General features: G+C 42.2%; 1 protein-coding gene across 2 annotated transcripts; it reads left to right on the forward strand.

Annotated features, from left to right (window-relative positions):
- The first annotated feature begins 5558 nt into the window (after nt 1-5558).
- DYRK2 (dual specificity tyrosine phosphorylation regulated kinase 2) lies at nt 5559-21120 on the forward strand. Of its 2 annotated transcripts, XM_085044597.1 has the most exons (4): nt 5559-5688; nt 6128-6187; nt 6943-7079; nt 15387-21120. In XM_085044597.1, the coding sequence occupies exons 2-4, from the start codon at nt 6133-6135 to the stop codon at nt 16986-16988; spliced, it is 1794 nt and encodes a 597-aa protein (XP_084900723.1). In that variant the 5' UTR covers nt 5559-5688; nt 6128-6132; the 3' UTR covers nt 16989-21120. The 2 variants fall into 2 exon arrangements, with proteins under 2 accessions (XP_084900723.1, XP_084900724.1); XM_085044598.1 differs by lacking the exons at nt 5559-5688; nt 6943-7079 and having other exon boundaries at nt 5855-6187.
- Nucleotides 21121-21566: the final 446 nt, after the last annotated feature.

The following is a 21566-nucleotide window of genomic DNA, read 5'->3' on the forward strand; positions in this document are numbered from 1 at the left end:
TTACTTGAGGTTTAACAAGTTTGTGGTTTCTCCCTGAAACAGTTTGGTAGAAATCCTAAGTATCATCTGCAAACTAAACTTGCAATAACAGTTGTTTTATAGGACCGTTTTAGCAAAGACTAACATTCAAGTGACATGAGAGCCAGTAGTTTTAATTTATGTCTCTGCAATTATCCCATCTTCCTTATTTGCATAGCTGGGGGAACAAAGGAGCTTCATGACATGGTGGGAAGGGTCCACAGAAGAAGAGCCAAAGACACATATATCATTTCCTTCTTTTCTTCTTCCAGAGGCTCGCTTTTCTCCTGAGTACATAAAGAGGGGTGTGTCATCAGCTAAAAAGATTCAACTAGGATCAAGCTTTTTCCCTGAGATTAGTTTTATATTAATGCTACTCCACTGACTCCATCAGAATTGCTTCTGCCATATGAGACAGAAAAACAGGAATCTTTCTCCTCCCATTACACATGCTGGGAGTATACACAAAGGAATAAGTCTAATATTCCAATGAATATTAATTCTATAAAAATCCAGAAGTTATATAGGAAATATATAATACAGAAATTTAGAAATATTGGCATCATCTGGTGAAAAGGAAAATAATTTTACTTAATATGCAATTTGACAGCAGTAAAATACAAATACATTGTGAGATAATCTCCCACAAAATAGCTGTAATAGCAGAAGAATAAAAATTATTTGTATGCTTGCAGACTTACAGGATCTCAGAGATTCTTTTCAGGGTGTACTCACTGACCACTAAAACATCCTTTGTTGTGTCTTAGAACTGTAATAGAAATTGTGTATTATGTGTTCATAAACAGCAGTTCTTACACCCTTGAAAACAGAATGAAACTTCAACAGAACACACACTGGAATGAAGGCCAACAAACATCTGAACCTGGCAAGCCAGTTTAGCTTCACATACCCTCATGTCAGTATGAATATGTACTAGCAAGTTGACTTGTGGCTGCAATTCTCTGCACTCTTGCTCTGAATACATAACTTCATATTTTGTAATTGTATTGAAATACAATTTTATTCTAGGTTGCAGATGCTCTGCTGGGAATTTTTTGTTTCTGGGAACAGCAGAGAGAGGGTGGAGTTGCAAACCTTATGTATGTACCACATTGTGAAGTGCATGTTTGAGAGCTAGTCAAGTCCTGACTGGTGTGCTTTCCATCTGCAGTGCTAGTGTTTGTAAGTTGCTGTATTTTGAAGTGCCTACAATACTCTTGGAATGATCCGCTGAAAGATGAAACTGTAGCGTACACAGTCCTGCTCAAGCCTAAATTATCCACAACAAATTAATGAGAACCTGGTGCTGATCGTGTTCAGGCCATCCTGAGGCAACCACTTACTGGGCTTAAGAGTTTACTTTTAAAATACGTATTACTGGCTGAGACAACAGGTTTGGACCCATGTTTAATTAATGGTGAGACACATTCTAAATGATTTAATGTCTCCAGCTCATCATCTAGGGTCTGCTTCACAAAAACATTTTAAAAGATGTTGAGAATGAGTAAAGATCCTCCTTCATGAAAATTCTGCTTAGTATGAGGGTATGATTACAAGGTGGTGGAAAACCACGTTTTTACTTTCTATGTTCTAGGCTTGTCTAACTTGTACTTTTCATAGAATCACAGAGTCATTTAGGTTGGGAAAGACTCTTAAGTTTATCAAATCCAAAAACTAACCTAACACTACCAAGTTTACTACTAAACCATGTCACTAAGTGCCATGTCCTCCAACCCCATGATGTTTGAGGAGCCCGGTATTTGCTTTACCTAGTGGTCATTTATCTACAGCCAAAATAGTTTGTTGTGCTTGGTGAGAATAGACAGAGCATAGCAAGGTGCTGAGCAATCGTTGCACCCGTCACTGTGGGAGTCCCACAGTGTCATCACCGCAGCTTTGGACATGCATGGCTTCCCAGGAATTCCCTGGTGTCTGACCACATAAGCATTTGCTAATACCGCAGTGGCAGAGATGCTTTGTGACTGACCAGCCAGCCTTGCTTGTCCTACAGCCACATACCAAAGCCCCATTTAATTAAACCCTAACCCATCCACTTTGGAGAGGTAAGTGGACTGGCACAGGAGATCTCACAGGGTTACTAAGGAGGTACAGTGCTTCAACAGGGCAACTAGATATGAAATGGGTCCCCAGGCAGCCTGACAAAAAAGACCTCAACAACCCCTCACAGTCTGCCTAGAATTAACATCTGTCTTGGGCACAAGGGCCCTGACCGGATGGCTCAAGAAACACAGCATGCTCTGTATCTCTCCACTCTGTACTAGCATAATATCTTCAATAATGCATTTTAATGTACTATGTGGGCAGGAATACTTTTGGACAAGTTTTTACAGATAGCATGTTTTATTCTAGAACATTCTGGTTCTGTTGTTTTTGTTTTTTTTAATGAACAAATTAATGAATTAATGAATTTTAATTTTGTCATTCAATGGTTATGATTTTGCCACTTTTTTTTTACCAAAGAGTTGCTAGATTTTGTACTGGAACACTTGGTACAGTTTATAATGGGATGATGATATCTGTAACAGACCAACCTAAGCCTCTTCAAGACAGCTGTGGCAAGCAGCCTTCTGATCCTCCCCAGCACCTCAACTGCTCCCTCACCTTTTTCCTTAGGTGCCCACCATGGTACAGAACCAGTTACTGCCTGTGTCCCACTGAGTTGGCACTTTCCAGTCAGCAGGTCTCTTTGAGTATCCATCTGGAAAGAAATTTTCAGATATTTCTCTTAAAAACAACTGCTTTGATGACACTACCCAACAAGTCCCTTGCAAGTACCTGTTGGGCCTGTTGGAGTGGGTCCAGAGGAAGGCCACAAACATGGCTAGAGGAATGGAGCACCTCCACTGTGAAGACAGGCTGAGACAGGCAGGGTCGTTCAGCCTAGAGAAGAAAAGGCTCCAGGGAGACCTTATTGTGGCCTTTTGATACTTAAAGAGGGTTTATAAGAATGATGTGGACAATCTTTTTGATAGGACCGGTTGCAATAGGACAAGGGGTACAGTTTTTATATTCAGAGGGGGTAGATTTAGACTAGTTATGAGGAACAAATCTTCTACAAGGGTGATGAAACACTGGCACAGTTGGTGCCACCACAGAGGTGGGGATGCTTCATCCCTGAAAACATTCAAGGTCAGGCTGGATGGGGCTCTGAGCAACCTGATCTAGTTGACACTGTCTGTGCTCATTGAAGGGCATTTTAAAGATGCCTTTAAAAGTCCCTTCCAACCTAAATTATTCTATGATTCTAAGTAGTCTGTCACTCATGAATACTCAGTGGATTTGTTTGCAAGAAAGGGAAGACTAATCTTCTATCATTACAGGTTCGTTCATACCTTTGGGTAATAAAAGCTGAGTGAGCAGGAAAAAGGATCAATAAAATCCTGATTCATTTTGATCACTAATTTCTGAGCACCATACACTTTCTCCTGTCAGGTGCCTAATACTTATTTCTGTCCTGAGCACTGAAGCCTGCTGATCTCATCCTATGTAGCACTGGTCTAGAAAGTGCCAATATGCTCAGTATGGCCAGTATCAGAAAGAAGAAAGTGTTGTGGCCACTCAACAGGAACTAGTTCAAATTTCTGAGTGTAAAACTTGGCATGAAATAATTTACCTTTGCTTTGAGTTTTTAGGCTTTGCTTTCTTCTTTTCTTTGTATATCTGCCCCTGTGATTTTGAAGAGGGACGTTAAAGGCATTGCTATTTGCAGCCAAGATATTTTGCAATTATATTAGCATGTTCCTCCTCTTTATCAACCTAAATCCTGCATGAAAGGGGCTTTTAATCTGGAGTTTCTTGCATTGCATTCAGACGGAATAAAGATGAGCTTGCCCTTGAGTTGCACTTCAGACTCCATCAGGTACTATCCTTGACAGCAAACACCAGGATGGGTTGCAGATGGAGAAAGAGATGGAGAAAGCAAGGCATCCAAGCAGGACCAAGGCCACTCACAGGATTCAAGACTAATGCTTACAGCACATGCAGTTTTAGAAAGGGAATAGCTAGACAGGTACCAGTGTAATGTGTTCCCACTGAGTTAATTTAAATACTGTTTACTATGTGATAGACTAGCTCCATTTTTTACATAGCCTTCATAGCAGTCCAAGAGTGTTTGAATCAACTGTGGAAAGCATACTGCGGATGGTGTACCTGACTGGAAAGGGGTTGAAACAGGACACTTAGCGGGCTTTGTCTTATTGCAGTGTTTAGGTGTAAGTAACCTCAGAACATGCAAGAAACCATTTGTAACACTGACAGTCAGAAAAGACACATCATTCAGGATGAAGAACTCCTGCCAGCCCTATGAAAAGATAATTGGTATCAATTCCAGTTTTTCTTACCCAGCCTGAGCATGAACAAGCTTCCCCTCCTCCCCTTCCCCCCTAGACTAACTAGAAAATATCTTTTCTTTCTTTCTTTTCTGCCATTCCTGAAACATTTAAGGTATCTCAGAAGACTAATGTTATCACAGTGTTTGATATGCAGATACCTTTGATGTGCATGCACTGCCTGTGAAAATGATGAGAAAATACAGAAAGGAATCAGAAAACACCATTTATACACCTGGCAGCCAATGGGAAGGGACATTGGGAGTGCCTGTGGACATCTGGAGGGATATTGAGGAAGACAAAGCTTTCTTTTAGCCACAGTGAAGGGAAAAGATTAGGTGGGTGTGGACAGGAGAAGGTATGATTGTTTTCTCTGTGTGACAGGAGGGGTTAGGGAAATTGTTTATTTCTTTGTACCAGTACAGGAAATGTCTTTGCTTATGCATCTATTTGTGGCACTGGAGGAGGTAAAGGAATGGGATTTTTTTTTCTTAGACATAGGAAAAGGGGAGATTAATATTTCTGTCTTTTCTGTGGAAGAGGATGAAGGGAGGTCTGTCTACACATCTGCCAGCTGTTTCAAAAGGAAAAACCTGCAGGGTCTGTATGGACTTCAAAAAGGGTTGAGCATAGGTAGGACAGTTCATTTCAACGCTGTTCCAAGCGGGGCAAGTGTTTAGTCTTCTATTTTTGGCTGCAATGACGTTCGAGCTGACAAACCAGGAATTCAAAGCATTGTACTCCACAAAGCAAGCCGTGCAGTTTGGAAAACAAGGCCAATAACGTCCCTGGCACTCTCATTCTAGGCTGAAGCACTTACGCCTCCAGGGCAATCCCAAAAGCTTCTTTTCCCTAACCGCCTTTAAAAAAAAAAAAAAAAAAAAAAAAAAAGTTTTCATTACACTACGCGTTTCAAGTTATTTATCCTTCGTCCCACGGGGCCACCTTTGTCTTTCCGGCCTGACAGAGTGGTCCCCGCCGCCTACCGAGCCGGCGATCCCACGGCTCCTGTGTCCCACACACGATTCCCACAGACGCCGATTTCCCCGCGGGCATCGCCCCCTCCCCAGAGCGCTGCCAGGCCGGGGGCCGGCCGGAGCCTGTCCCCGTCCCCGTCCCCGTCCCCGTCCCCGTCCCCGTCCCCGCGCCTGCCCTGCCCTGCCCAGGGCCAACATGGCTGTGCCGCCGCGCTGCCCAACGGCCGGGCGCGCCCTGGCCCCGCGCGGAGCGGCCGTTGTGCGGGCGGGCGGGCGGGTGGGTGGATGGACGTGCGGAGCCCGGAGGGAATCGCAGGCCGCGCCGCCTCCGCGGCAGCGGAGCGGTAGGGAACAGGAGGGAGCGGCGGGGAGGGACGGAAGGAGGGCACGCGGCCGACGGGGCGGGGACTGCCGAGCCTGTGCGCTGTTTGTCCCCGCTCCGCCGCGCGAGGAGGAGGGTCCTGTCCGGCCGCCTGCTGCTGCCCCCTCCTCCGTGCGAGGGGACCGGGGCGACCGGGGCGGGGGCGGGGGAGGTGATGAGCTTGGGCCGGGGGCTGCGGCGGCGGCGCGGCGGCTGCTGCTGCTGCTGCGGCTGCGGCGGGAGGCGACGGCGGGCCGTTGGAGGCTCTGTCCGGCCGGCCCGGGGCCAGGGGGATGCAGCGCAGGACGTGTCTGGGTCTGGGTGTAGCTGATCGGAGAAGAGAGGCAGACGCCGCCCGGAGAGGCCGAGGAGCAGCGGAGGAGAGCCACCCTGACATGCCTTTTCCTCTCCCTCCTCTCCAGCGGCCATGTTAACCAGAAAACCCTCAGCTAGCGCCGCCGCTGGTGCTGCCTACCCAGCCGGTAAGGAGAGCGAGCGAGGGCCGCCGCGATCGCCACCGCTGGGCCGGGCTGCGGAGGCCCGGCGGAGGGGCACGGAGGCGGGGGGGGCTCGGGCGCCCCGCGGCTGCAGCCGCAGAGGTGCCGTGCGTGTGGAACAATGATCCGCCCTCCCCCCGCGGCGGCCGAGCCCGGGGGGCCGTCGGGGCCCGCGCGCCGGGTTCCGGCGAGCCGCTGTTGTGCGGGGCGGCGAGTTCGCCTCGGGGGAGCGGGGCGGGGTGAGGGGGGCCGAGAGAAATCGCGTGGGGAAACGACCCGAGGAGAACCGGGGATCGCCGCGAGTGCCGGAGCGGCCGCGTTTGACAAGGGGCAGCGGTGCTCACCGCCGCTTCCCGCGGCAGACTTGTGAACTCCTGGCGGGTCCTCGGCGGCGCCGGGATTTCGCCGGGCCAGACGGCTCGGGGGGAGGCGGGGGGCGCGGGCAGCCGTCCAGCCCCGAGGCGTGCGCGGAGCAGAGCCGGCTCGTTCTCCCGGTTAGGCGCCTGCCGGTGGCGGGTTAATCTCGGATGAAGGGTTTAGCCGGGCGAGCGCGGCCCGCCCGCGCTATTAGCCGGATCGGTGCGTGTGCGCGCCGCGGCGGTGATTAGCTTTTAATGGCTTCTGCCCGAAGCGAGACGGGCGGCGGTGCCGGCCGAGCGCTGGGGCCGCCGCCGCCCCGACGGCCTCGCTGCCCGAGGGGCCGCCGCTGCCCGCCGCGCTCATCCCTCTGCTCTCCGCAGGCAGGGCAGGGGACAGCGGCCGCCCGCTGCCGTCTTCCCCGGGCACCGGAGCCGGGGTCTCCCGGGCAGGAGCTGGGACCGGCCCACCGTCGCCCCTCGCACTGCCGCCGCTCAGGGCCAGCAACGCTTCCCACACGGTGAGCCCGGGTACGGGGAGGGTGGACGGGATGCGGGGAAGGGGCGTCGGGCCCCGGGGTGTCCCCAGCGGCGGGACAGAGCGCGCGTGGGCTCCCGAGGCTCACGGTGCTGGAACAGAGGTGCGGTGGATTTCTGCGGGCACCGATGAAATGTGCATGCTTGTTGTGAGGCTGGGACCCTGGAACTGCACACACTGCCTTCTCCCTCCCCAGCACTCCCCTTCAGTCTGGTTTTGTGTCTCATTCTAAGTGACAAATTCGATCTTTCACACACGCATAGAGGAGATGTTCTGGTAAATGCATTTTTTGAGATGAGGTTAGTCACTGTGATTAAAGTGTCGTATGAACTGTAGTGAAAAATGAAGGCTGCTCTTCCATTTACATATCTGATTAGCTCAGGCCGATTGCAGTCTTCCCTAGAAATAGCTATTGCTCTGCTCAGGAACAATGATTGGATGAATATGCCTTTATTGCTGCAGTAGTTTACCTATAAAGAAATAACCACTGATGGCATGAAAAGGATGTTATTTTCCGGTTCTGTGATATCTCACGTTATCTCCCAGTCCTAGTTAATCTACTAGGAATGAAACTTCCCAAGTATGCCACTATATATGGATAAGAGAAGGTATCGCTGTCCTGAAGGCATGACAGAGTAGAGAGAGGGGTCTCTACGCTGTCATGTTAACACTAAATATCTGAAATTTTTATTGCATACATTTCCTTTTAAATTCTAAAAGATTTCATGCTGACCCTGAAAGGCATTGATGGCATACTTTTCATAGAATTAATGAGTTCATGGATGCTCACATACTATCTTTATAAACATATGGCAGAGCTTTAAATAGTAATGTGATTATGGGCTAGTGGAAGGTGAAACTGTGCATTTATATATTAATGTTTCAGTGACTTTCCATGTAGCTTCAGGGGTAAAACATCTTATTCAAATCCATTTATAGAAAGAATTGGCTTAAATTAAAAAAAAATCAGTGTATGTAGGATATTTGCAAAAAGAATGAAGACTAGTCTGCAAATCCAAGGTGGAGCTGCATACTTGAGATCAACTTCATTGTAAATTTATCGAGCTAGGGTGTATGTCTGAATTGTTTGTTAGTATAAAAGGCCAGTTTTTTCATATTTGTACACCAGTTAAATGTTGCTTGATTTTAGAGTTGAGGCAATAGCTTAGAGGTTTTTTAATTGAATCATAAAAGAAGGAACATAGTACAAACAGCCTGGGCAGCAGTTATGCAAGTGCATTTGCAGTAGGACCCACAAGTATCAGGGACTCACATGTAACAGAGCCCAGACTTAATTTAGGATTTGTGAAAACATGGTGGTCCGGCTATTTTTCTGTGACTTACGAATTTCAGAAATACAGAATTTTGGTATTTTTATACCAAGATTTTTGTTTATGTGCATTATATGTAGTGTCTGTGCATATATAGATATATATGTAAAGATAAAGTCTGTATAAAAGCATTCAAGGGGTGTTCAAGTGTTACGTTTCTGTGTCTCAAGTGTTTTTGTATGATTGTGCATGTAGGCACATGTTTATATGTAGCATATATGGATGTGTACTTATAGAAGCATGCAGGGATGATCAATCATTATATGGCTATAGATCATGTCCCTCTAGATTCTGACTGTTCCAAACTCTGCCTTTCCTTTGTGATAAAGAGCCTACTCTACAGTTTTTTTTAGCCTTGGGTGCTGTTACAGATATACCTCAGACTGCCTTGCTGGATTTTGTAGGTGGTTGTTTAGTGGTTTGCTAGCATAACTTTTTGTGGTAAGGATCAGATATGACATCAGAATGCTGGATTTTGACCTGAAAAAAAAAAAAGGCAGTATCTGTTCTGTGATCTTACTGTAGACTTAGGTCTACTGACCTCAGCTGACACTGACAGATTAAAACCATTGGTTTTGCGTTCCGCCACTTCCTCCAATCAGACCTATTTGAAATGGATCCTTTCAGTTTTCTTAAATTATTTTCCTTCTTTGTGTTCATTCACTTATCCTGTTTTCATCTCTGTTGTATCTATGTGACTTCTGTAATAGTTGAAAATAGAGTATTTCTGTCTGTGTTTCAAACTTTGAGACGGTGGAGTGTGCTTAAGTGGGTGAACTGCTGGTGCTTGGATAGAAGCGTGCATGGTACGTATACTAGTTGTGAGAGAAACTGAGATTGAAGTTACATTTTGTTTAAGCTAAAGGGTTTTTCTTTTAATTCACAGAGGTAATCCAGTACCTGTCATATTCCTTGCTTGTGTGATCCAGCCTCTGGTGAAACTGTGGTCTCCTACTTTGAAGTGAAATTTCACTCTTTGGTAGATTATAAATAGCAGGGGTGGAATGGAGGAAGATGTTTTACACAAGCTTCATAAAACAGGACAGAGGTTTTGCTGACAGTCTTAGCAAGCACAGCAGTCTTTGTTGCTAAGCAGGCAGGGTTGTGTGTTGTACCAGGGAAAGGTTTTGTTTATTTTTTTTGTTTTAATGTGGCTTCATCCTAGGCCTATTTGTGTCTGCTTCCATCCCTGGCTTTCCTTTTTGCCTTGTGGTGGAACACATGAACCTATTTGCAGCCCCTTGTCCTATTCATTTTCCTCTCCAAAGTCATTGCTTTCTCTTTTGAAGCCTTAGGTTCTTCCTGTGATGATTGGAACCTTTCTTCCATTCACTCTCTCCTGTTTCATTATGACGTTCTTACATGCACTTGACATGCTGCAGTAGAGATTATCTTGCTTGCCTGCTGCTCTGCTTGTGTAAATCCCAACCTGTCTGTGAGTCCCTCTCCTAGACTCATCTCTGTCTACTGCCATCTCTGTTGTTTCTTACTTGGCATCTATCCCTGCATTCTGCACTGTTCCTGTTTCTTCTGCAGTATAGCAGTATTAATGTTTTTATCCTCCTGTCTACTACTGTAAAAACAACCCATTTACAATGTATGATTCAGTGTCCTCCCTCCTTCAAGCCCTTTCTAAGATTTCAGTTCAGCAAGCCTATTTTTGTTGCCACCAGGGTTGAATGCTTTTTCATATACTTTTGCTTCAGTCATTCAGTCTTAATCCTGATTTTTTAAAATTTAGTTTTTTAATTGACTTAAGTTACAATGGAACAGAGATTCCTGGACTCTGTTAATATGAAGATCTGGTTAGTCACATGTTGACAGTTTTTACTGTGATCATCTGCTTTAAAGCAGGTGAAACCAGAGCAAATACCTTCCTATTGTGGTGTTGTCACATACTAAATTGCCACAGAAATGCTGTTACATTTGAGTGGAAATAACTATGCAGTCATGACCTCGATTTCACTATATCTAGTTTTCTTTGGACGTGTCTTTCTCTAGATAAAATTTGTATCTAGGGGGAATATGAAGCTATCTTAACTTTCAAGGGCCATGGGGGTGGGCTGTGAAATTTGGGTTCCAGCAGATGGTGACTGTGGTGCTGTGGGGACTGCAGTACTTTTGGGCACATTGCTCATGTGTGTATAGTTCAGCTTATCCAAATTTAGTGTGCATTGACAGTCCTTTTGGGTTTCATCATGTGTAATAAATGCAGGGTGTCCCAGAAGTATTCAAACTCACTTCACCCCTAACAGGATGAAAAAATTTAAGAGTCAGTATCACTCTTGAAGCATAGTTCAGTCTGTGAAAATATTTGCTATAAAATGTTAAAGTTAACTTTTCAAAAAATAAGCTTGTATGGACCAGATACAGCAACAGCAAAAATCCAAATGGCGTGTTCTTTCTGCCGCTCTTGTTGGGCCACAGGCTCAACAAGGACTTAGTCTTTTTTGGTGTATAAAACCCATACTCACAATAAAACCATTAGGGATAATCCAGCATTATTATCATTGTACTAATTAGCAAGTATTTTTAGTTCTGAACAGGGGAATGCTGCAGAATTAGTTAATCAAGGGAAAAGAAGGCCATTTGTGCATTTGCTCAGGCTTTTGTTTTGTAGTCAACAAAATAGGCAGTGAAGCATGCTACACCTGATACCATACACCTCTAGTGTGTTAGACTCAGTAGGGCTGAAACTGGCACGCCCAAAAATGCTGTAAAGAAAGTGATATATAGTGTAACAATTCTTCTTTATTAAGCTACTACTTTAGAGCACTGTTTCTCCCTTTGTCCTCATCTATGCAAAGTAATAGCAGATAATGACATCTTATTCCTGGGCAGTATTTCATCAGGCCATCATGATTGCTTTATTATTAAGATTCATTTTATAAACCTTTTTAGATTCTGATTGACAGCACAATCTTTTTTCCGTGGTTTCGCTCAAAATAAAATGATCATATATAGCTGAATCATGTGTCTGTCTTGGATAGTTTTATGGGGTGCTAATAATCACATGAAGTGACTGTTACAAAGATAAAATATGATACGATTACATAATATCTTGATGCTTTTGGAAGATTAAGTTGAGAAGAGGTGTATGCGCCTGTGGGGGTCAATCCTATAATCGTAGTCTTGTAGAAAGGTCTTGAAACAGACCAATGCGTTGGGTTAGTGTTACTGCAAAGGAACTGTGAGTAGGTTTGCCTCCTTGTTAGCTGGATGGACTCATGTTTATGCTACTTCTGTGTTGTTACAGGTCTGTAGCCTAAGTATAGTAAGTTATTGTTCCTAAATCCATTTGTGAAGGCAAAATAAAAGAAACCCAAATAATACCACCCCCAAATTAAAGTTTTGTTGCTTTTTTATTTATTTATTTATTGTAGTTTAGGGTGTCGTTTTGTTTTGTTTTGCTTGGCGTATCTACTTCAAAGATTAGGTGAACGTTTTTGGCACAGTCATCAACTTCCATAAAGTAAACATACCAAAGTAAAAGTAAAATCTTAATGAGGATTTTGAAGTTAAGAGAAGCTACTGAGAGAGGAAAGAAATGACGCATTTTAACATTCACTTTTACGTAATTGATGATGCCAGAAGATTCAGGAAGATGGGTTCAAAGTCACCTGTTATTTCAATATATTTCACAGACTTACAACAATAAGTTTTTTATTATGTGTGCTACAAAAATATGTAAATCTTAAGAAGGTGTGGGTGGGTTTGAGCGCAGATAATACAATATATAATAAGTGAGCTTCATAAGTGCATGCAGGTGATTGGTTGCGTAGGTTGTTGGTTCTGGAATTTACAGGTCCGTCTGCAGAAGCAAAATGCAGATGTGTTATAGACCTCTCAGGCTCGCGATTTCACTTGATAAGCTGATAGATCTTCCGTGTAGAACAGTTTGGTACTGGACTAAGAGGGTTGTAGTCTTCTGTAGCTTCCCAAGCTCATAAGTTTTGGTTCAGGAACTTATGGTGTTGCTAGTGAAGCCTGTGGAGCTCGTGAGCAGTGCAAGCCTGAACTTGACAGCAATCTCAGACACCCAGTTGCCAGAAGTAGATAGGCAGAGCAAAGGACTGATGTGAATCCAGCCCTCATCCAGGCTGGAATTAGAGGATGACGTGGTGATACTTGTGCAGGCAGTACTCTGAGATGAGGAAGGTCCACTTTTCATACTGACTTTGTGGTTGTGTTGTGACTGATAGCTCTAAAACTCCTGTCACGCTTTTTTGAAAGAAGAGTGGGCTCTCTTCTCCTGCACAGCTTTTGGAATAGAGCCTGTGATAATGTGGTGGTTTTTGTTCCACAAAGAAAACCTGTGCTGCTGTCTGCACCTGCATTTGCATTCCCAAGCAGCAGCTGACTGAAACTGGCAAAACCAGTCACTTTGGGTTGAAGTTGGAATAATGCTGCTGATTTCATTCTGGTGCTTGGAAAAAAAAGCTCCAACCTATCAGCAGCAAGAGAAACCATAAATATGCCTGAAGATGCAGGAAGCAGACCTACATGGTTTACACTTTAGAATGTGTTCACAAACACACTTTCAGAAAAAAGAACTTTTTAGTCCCTGCTGAGAGGGAATAAATACATGGGGTTTTTTCCAAGCCCTGAAGAACTTCTCACTACTTCTATTGAAGCAAGCAGTGCTTAGGGAGTGTGAACACAGGTGACTCAGGGAAAAAATTCATGATGTGAGCTGTGGCAATGAGTACTTGGGTTAAAAAAAATCTTAAAGACGGTTTTCTCAGAGATACTCTTTCTTCCTCATTGTCTACATTGGTATTGTCTACTCCCAGTTTGTCTAGATATGTTCTGCTTTGTTGTTGAACTAGTGTTGGAGAAGAAATTTTTGTACCTGGAATTTCCTAGCATGAGTCTTTGGAATTGTATGTTTACTCTGCTGCTTCATTATGCCTTTCTTGAACAGTTCTGCAGTGCTGGGTGTGTGACACATCTTACTTAACTAGATCTGGTTCTTCTGAAATGGGTAATTTAGCAGCTCTCGGGGCCAATTTTTTTTTCTTTGCAGTAACTGCTGTTTATATAGAGGATCAGGGCAACCTTCAGGAAACTGCTACTGCAGCATGCCTCAGACTTGACCTGAAGGAGTTGCCTGTAGGCATGATAAACTCTTTAAGTCCTCTTAATGGTTTAATTTCTGGTGCTTTTGAGACATAAGACTAGGAAGGGAGTTTTTGTTAATTTCCCATATATCTTCACTGTGCTAAAATATTACAAACATCTTTGCTCTGAATTGTGATTGTGTGGTAATGCTTTCTATGAGATTGATCAAATTGGATAGTGTGAGCCTAAATTTGTCTGCAAACATGCACAGTCAAACTGCAATGATGAATGAACCAGTTATTCAGCATGAGTCAAAAAATGAACCAGTTATTCAACATGAGTCAAAATGGAATCAGAAGAGCACTGAACTTGGCAGAAGCAGTCCCCAAGAGCCCTTGTTCTTACATTATGAGAGTTTCAGAGCTGCAAATTTCAAAATACTGTCCAAAGGTGAAGCTGGTGTCCAGCTGGCAAGTCTTTGGGAACAAGTTACTGAATTTACAAAAACATGCTTCTGCTGTATCAGACTGATGCCTTGACAGAAGCACAAAGTATGCTTGAGTCTGCCTGGCATGTCTGGGTTTTCTCATTAGGACGCACTTCTGCTGTTGCAGCACAGATTTCATTGCCTCATATCACAGCACACAACTGTCATTTTCTGATTTCATTTCAGCAACCTTACGTGAACAGGGAATGTGTTATCCTTAGCTGCCTAGAAAAAATACAGTTCAGATGAAAAGTGCTCTCAACCCTGGCTTGATCATCTGTCTGACAGTATCAGTGAACTTTTCATTAGTAATTTGACATAAATATTAAGACTGGTGAATCAGCTGGAGAGACAGCAGGGGAATTCTTCCCACATTTGTGTAAGACCAGGCAGAAGACAAACTAATTACCCTCTACTTTAGAGCAAATGAGGAATTTTAAGGACAGCTCTTTTAGTGGCAGGTATGCTTATAAATTTCTTGTTTATTTTTAAAAATATCAGGTTTGGAGCAATAGTTGTTTTCACACCCTAGTATTTTGCTTTTTGTTTGCTTGAAAAAGCTGAATGCTGCTGCTTATTCCCATTCCAAGCACTGTCAAGAACAAATGTAATTTCTAAAATCAATTAATGCTTTTTTCCCCATTCCTTTAAAATAAAGTACTTCTATGTTCCTCAAGGCAGATATTTTCTTCCTACTCAAGTCTGCATGAGGCCTCAAATCTCATTTTAGTTAAAAGTTAGACTGGTTTGGGAAAGTGCTAAAGGAGATACTTACTCTTCATTGATTGGAATGTTTTGCTGAATCATGACTGTCTCAGTTGCAAGCAGTAAGTTACGTTCTTGAACTTCAGAAACGTGGGTTCTTTTCCTTCTTGTGCATGTCACAGCACTTTCCTTATTGCTTAAAAATATATCTGGAACTTTTGATATACAGCAAGTTTAGAAACAAGTTAAAATCTTGATTTCTGAGAACAGGTGACAAGGAGAGGCTTAGAGGCTAAGATCTAGCAGGCCTTATATATTCATCTCCAGCATCTGTAAAACTGCCACTATTTTCTATAAAGTCTGATGTCCCTCAAAGCGTGCATCTTGATGTTACAGGACTGCTGCCTTGAAGATTCCTTGGAGCAATTGTTAGCTTTTCATGGCAGCACATTTGAGATTGCCTTTTTGCAGACATTTTGGTCATGAAAATAGCATTTGAGAAACAAGAATCAGGAAATTTAATAGCATCCAGCAGTATCGCAGTATGTGTGCTATATTTTTTAGATTATCTGTAAACAATTGACTTCTAAGAAGACACTTTGTTTTGAGGTGATTTAGGCAGAAATGTAGGGTTGCAAAGTGAATGTTGAAGCATGGAGTTCATGTCTTTCTTGTTAACTGGGTATGTATTTATTTTCAATTTTAGGTTGGAGGCGGTAAGCACACTATGAATGAGCACCTACATGTTGGTAGCCATGGACAAATCCAGGTTCAGCAGCTCTTTGAAGATAATAGTAACAAGAGAACGGTTCTGACAACGCAGCCAAATGGACTTACAACGCTAGGCAAGTCTGGATTGCCAGTGGTTCAGGACAGACAGTCAGAGAGTGCCCACAGGCGACAAGGGAGCTCCAGCTCTTTAAAATCTACAGATGGAACAGGGAAGGTGAAAGCCTCTGTTATCACACCAGAGCAGGCAATGAAGCAATACATGCAAAAATTAACAGCTTTTGAGCATCATGAGATTTTTAGCTACCCTGAAATATATTTCTTGGGTCCAAATGCGAAGAAGCGGCAAGGTGTGATCGGTGGTTCAAACAACTGCGGGTATGATGATGACCAAGGGTCTTACATACAAGTACCCCATGATCATATTGCATACAGGTATGAAGTCCTGAAAGTTATAGGCAAAGGAAGCTTTGGGCAGGTGGTGAAGGCCTACGATCACAAGATGCATCAGCATGTGGCACTAAAAATGGTGAGAAATGAAAAACGTTTCCACCGCCAAGCTGCAGAAGAAATTAAGATCCTGGAACATCTCCGGAAACAAGATAAGGATAACAACATGAATGTTATTCACATGTTGGAAAACTTCACATTCCGCAGTCATATCTGCATGACATTTGAGTTGCTGAGCATGAACCTTTATGAATTAATAAAGAAAAACAAGTTTCAGGGCTTTAGCCTACCTTTGGTTCGGAAGTTTGCCCACTCAATTTTACAGTGCTTGGATGCTTTGCACAAAAACAGAATCATTCACTGTGACCTTAAACCTGAAAACATTCTGTTGAAGCAACAGGGTAGAAGTGGCATTAAAGTGATTGATTTTGGTTCAAGTTGTTACGAGCATCAGCGTGTCTACACTTACATTCAGTCACGGTTTTATCGTGCACCTGAAGTCATTCTTGGTGCTCGCTATGGGATGCCCATAGATATGTGGAGCTTGGGCTGTATCCTAGCAGAGCTTTTGACCGGTTATCCACTTTTACCTGGAGAAGATGAAGGAGACCAGCTGGCTTGTATGATCGAACTATTGGGCATGCCTTCTCCAAAACTCTTAGATGCATCCAAGCGAGCAAAAAACTTTGTGAGCTCTAAGGGTTATCCCCGCTATTGCAACATCACAACCTTGCCTGATGGCTCTGTAATACTTAATGGTGGACGCTCTCGGAGGGGAAAACTGCGTGGCCCACCGGAGAGCAGAGAATGGGGTAACGCATTAAAGGGATGTGATGATCCCCTCTTCCTTGACTTCTTAAAACAGTGCTTAGAATGGGATCCTGCTGTCCGTATGACACCCAGCCAGGCTTTGCGGCATCCCTGGCTAAGGAGACGCTTGCCAAAACCTCCAACTGGGGAAAAGGCCTCGGCAAAGAGAATTACAGAGAGTACTGGTGCTATAACTTCGATTTCCAAGTTACCTCCGACTTCAAGCTCAGCTTCAAAACTGAGGACTAATTTGGCACAGATGACGGATGCCAATGGGAATATTCAGCAAAGAACAGTGTTGCCAAAACTCGTTAGCTGAGTTTGAAAAACCCAATGCTGTTAATATGAGAGATACAATGTGGCTGAGCCTTATTTGTATGAAAAATTAGCTCAGATATGCATTTTTTTTTGCTCAATAAATCTATTCATTTGTATCTTTCAGCACTCATTTTAAATGTAAGAAATGTTGATTTTGTTTTTATAAAAACACGGGGACAATGCTTTAAGTTTTTATACTCATTTTTTAAAATGTTTGTCTTCTACAGTACAATTAGCCTTACTGTAACTAGTGTGACACAGTAATAAACATCAGTGGCAGGCCACTGGTTACAACATGACTGTCATGCATTGCAGCGTGGTATCAAAGGTATTAACCTTTCTCTTCCATGGTTCATATTAGTTTTAACCTGGGGTAAATTTGGAAGACTACCTTTTGGATTTTATGGGTTTGGTCTTGATTCTGTGAACACTCACATCTGTGACTGACTGGACTCCAGGGGGAATACTTAAAGAATACAGTTAAGCACTTGTAAACTTGTAGTTTGAAGTGGAGCCATAGCATGTTCTATTGTCATTTTTTCTGTGGCAGCCCAGAGAAAGTCGTGGTATCGCTAGTGATAGTGTCACCTCCTATGGAATGCTTTCTCTGTTTAAAAGTAATGGGCTTGGATTAAAATGGTCATTTAAATATAATGCAAAAAATAAGAACACCGGGGCTAAAATGACTCTCTTACCTTGCATGCCATGTGGTAGAGTGAGAGGAACAGATAGTCTTGGAAAACATGAAAATGGCAGTATGTCTGTTCCTCTAAATTTGAAAGTGGCTGATTAGTTGGTAAAGCAAAATGTTCTGAACTTTGTTTCAGGTCTGTAACATTGAGCATTCACACAGGTTTTCCTTTTTTTCCCCTTCTTTTCTCTCCTCTTCTGTTTTTTCTAATGTGCAGCTTGGTCTCCCAAAGTCACATAGGCAGAAGTGCTCATTCTGTCAGTTTTATACTGTAACTTCCAGACTGTTAAACTACACGGATTTTTAAGGTTGCTTTTATTTCTTCTGACAATGTTTGAGCGACTGTGACTTCTGTGGTACATTTACACTTCAGATCAAATCTGCATGTAGGGGCAAACACTTTGTTACTACATTGCTTCCTGTAGAGGAGTACTTCACCTTAGACAGCTTAACTGTAGAAGGAAAGATCCTCAGTGAAAAGCTTTTCAGTTGGAAGACACCATCCTAGATACTTTCTAATAAGGGAGAATTATCAAAGAAGAGCTAAATGCGTGGAATTTGATTTAATCTTTGGCATTTGTAGGTGAAAATTAACTTTGAAATAACAGTTAGAGATATGTGTAGATTTGTTCACGTGTGTGCTAATGCTTGGTTTTACTTTTTTTTTCTTTTAACTGCATTCATGGAAAAAAGATGGTCTTTACTGAAGAATAGTATCTAGACCTATGAGAGAGGTATTCACATGTTGTAGCATGTTTTCAACAGGAACAGTTTGAAATCTGAGATCAGTATTTTAATAAGTACAGTGGCTGTGGTCTACATTGGATGTATAAAACATACAAAAAGGGAATTTTAAACAAAGTAGAGCATAATCTAGAAGGGTTTATGGATGTTAGAACAAGACATACTAGAATGGGTTACATTAAACCTCAGTAACTTTACTTATAAACAACATTTATATGCACAGATTTTACTGAGTTACTTGTACAAATTATGAAAATTACTTAAAGCATGGTCCCCTGAGAGGCCAAGAAAGTTTCCGGTTAAGTTCTCCTTCATATTCATTAATTTAACACGTACAGCTTAATTTTTGTCTGTTGGTGTGTTTTATTTTTAATTTAATCTAAGACTGGGGGAGGGATCTAAAGAAAAAAAAAAGGACTGAATTCTCAGGAAACATATCACTGAACTTCTTGCCAAAAAGTAAAGACCTAAAGAAGCTCCAAAATAATTTCTGAGTAGAGGATGATACTTGTTGATTGATAAATGTAAGAATTAGACTGTCAATCAACCATTTTTCTTACTTTTTAAAATAAAAACATTATTTCCTGCCTCTAGTCAAATTAAATTATTTAGTGTTAAATGTTCACAACTGTATACAATATGTGTAAGTGCAATATGTAAACATGTATGAAATCATGTTAAAATGAAATGTAATAATACTTCTAAGAAAAGTGGAGTTTAGAATATGAATATCCAGTAAATTATGGTCAGTAAATTCTAAGTCTGGAAAAGAGCTATATTAATTTTAATGTAAAATTAACTGACTCTCATGACTATGGGAATACAATACTATGTGTTTTTCTACAGTAACAGGGAATCTTTGCTTCCTCCACCACCTACTTGGCTTTACCACTCCTTTCTACCTTAACGTTTCCTGCAAAAGTCAGGAAATAGGGATGCTGATGTTAAGGGCGAAAGCAGAATCATCTCCCTTGATATTTTTTTAAGCAGACATTGATATATGTTCCTGCCTTTCCTGGCAACTTAAGATGAAAACATTCATGATGTTCATGGGTCATTAATGGGCTACAACCACTAAATTTTCTTTTTCATGTAACCAGTTCTTAATGCCAATAATGCATTTATGATCCACCTTCTTCATAAATGCTACCGGAAACTTAAAGGCCAAAATATAGTGTGAAGAGCTATTTTTTTAACCCAGATACAGTGGAACTTCCTCTATGCTAAAGCAACAGCTGCATCAAGGTTTTTAGGTGATGTAGCTGCATTTTATTGTAGCTTATTTATACCTGTAAAAAAGGAGGGAGGGTGGGGAGAAAGGATGTTGCCTCTTGCTTTGATGTGATTTTAATCTAAGGGCTCTGATTATTAGGCTTATAGAAGTTGGCTTGGAAACAGTGCTTAGTCTCACATGTTACCATTGTCTGAGGATGTCTGAGCTATTTTCAGATTTAGTAACAGCACAGTGTTGTCTTTGGTTGCAGTCTCACTTGGCTCAGTTTCTTGCACCACTGGTGTGTTCATTACCACTTAAGTGTTGGAACAAGAGAGTGATGCAAGATGTGTAGATTAAGGATAGAGGATGGATTGTGCCCTTGGTGTTAACAATGTGCCTTTTGTTACAAATGCATCTCGGCCTCTTTAACCCTTGGAATACTGCTTAGTAGGGATGAAATTATTTTTAAGTGCTATACCTGTCTTAAAACATCCTGTAGATGATCGAGGCCTTAATAGAAACAATAAGGCAATCACACTGCTGGGGTGGAGAGGACACTGTTCTCGTAGTACAGTCTCATTAAGGGGTTAAAGATGGCCCTTCCTCATTGGTTGTACTTTAACATCAAATTGATTTTTTAAAATAATTTTTGTTATAGTGACACTAGCCAGAAATCAACTGTATTTGTAAAAATTTACCTCAAACTCTTTAGTTTTATAGTGTGATTTAATCCCAGGGCATTTGGTATGAACCAAAGTGCATTCCTTTTATATGTGCCTGGCTCTTATAAAGGTGGCCAGGGATTTTTACAATTTGGGTGCAAGGCACTTAAGCCACTTTTAACTTGGTGGGTGGTTTGGAGTTATAAATGACTTCATGGGAATGTTGAAAACACTTAAAAGACATAAGTAGCATCGGGCAATATTAGAATCTTTAGGAAAGGGTGTGCATTATTTAATGCTCTCCATTAGTTAATTTTTTTTTCCATCAGTAATATTTGCGATAAATACAAACTCTTTTTACAGTCAACAAAGATTAGAATATTGCCCAGTGTAATACTATGGTAGCATTTAAAAATAACATTTGTGAATTATTGTTTCTAGGGGCTTGTACATCTCCGCTACAAATTGTAATTACTCAGCTCAACTGCTACAATTGCGTCTAAGCAGTAGCTTGGGTTTTTATTGGGCAATGACTTAGACACGTGACTGTAATATGCTGCAACTGTGTGTACTGAAAACATGTGAAAAATGATTGAATGTGGACTGTGTATATATTTATGTATAATTTTCTGTGAGATGCTGCTGTTGCCACTTAACATTAAAGATGTTGTAGTGGGTTTTAATCCTAGTGGCCAGTTCTATGATACTGTATGTATTGTACAGCTGATGACAGGAGTTAAGACTGTTCTAGTGAATATTTGTTACATTTTATTGTTGTGGCCAGAGATCATTTCAGAATAAAATTTTATGTCCTACTTTATTCTCTCCACTGTACTTTGGGTTTTTTTGTAGTCATAAAGAGAGCCCTTGGAATTCTGACATTTGTTAAGTGCAGAAAGGCCTTCTCCTAGCCTGCTGCAGTTAGTGGCAGCAGTGTCTTTGTCCCCCAGCTTGCTTGCTGGTATCTGTATGTAGTAATCACCCATTTCTGGAGGATGACTCTTCTGCTTTATCTGTCTTGACAGCCTTGAATATTGCCCAATGGCTGCTTTTGCCCTGAGGTTTCTAAAGTTCTTGTCAGGACTTAGAACGTAGTATGTGTTATATTTTTATTTGCCCTATATTCAAGAGAAAATTTCTTTGGCAGAAATTTTGTGGGCATGGCTGTTCTAATTTTTTTTAGCTGCTTTTGAAAGATCTTTTAAAATAACAATAGATCTGAGTTTATAAGAAATACTTGATTGAGACAGGTACGGTGTGTGTTCT

This window comes from Lichenostomus cassidix, chromosome 1Aa, assembly GCF_008360975.1.
Source record: "Lichenostomus cassidix isolate B80296 chromosome 1Aa, HeHo_3.0, whole genome shotgun sequence".
Taxonomy (NCBI): Eukaryota; Metazoa; Chordata; class Aves; order Passeriformes; family Meliphagidae; genus Lichenostomus; species Lichenostomus cassidix.

Coding starts and splice junctions, on each gene's coding strand:
- DYRK2 (XM_085044597.1), top strand. CDS start 6,133: ATGTTAACCAGAAAACCCTCAGCTAGCGCCGCCGCTGGTGCTGCCTAC. Junction 6,188..6,942: donor TGGTGCTGCCTACCCAGCCG/GTAAGGAGAGCG, acceptor TGCTCTCCGCAG/GCAGGGCAGGGGACAGCGGC. Junction 7,080..15,386: donor CCAGCAACGCTTCCCACACG/GTGAGCCCGGGT, acceptor TTTCAATTTTAG/GTTGGAGGCGGTAAGCACAC.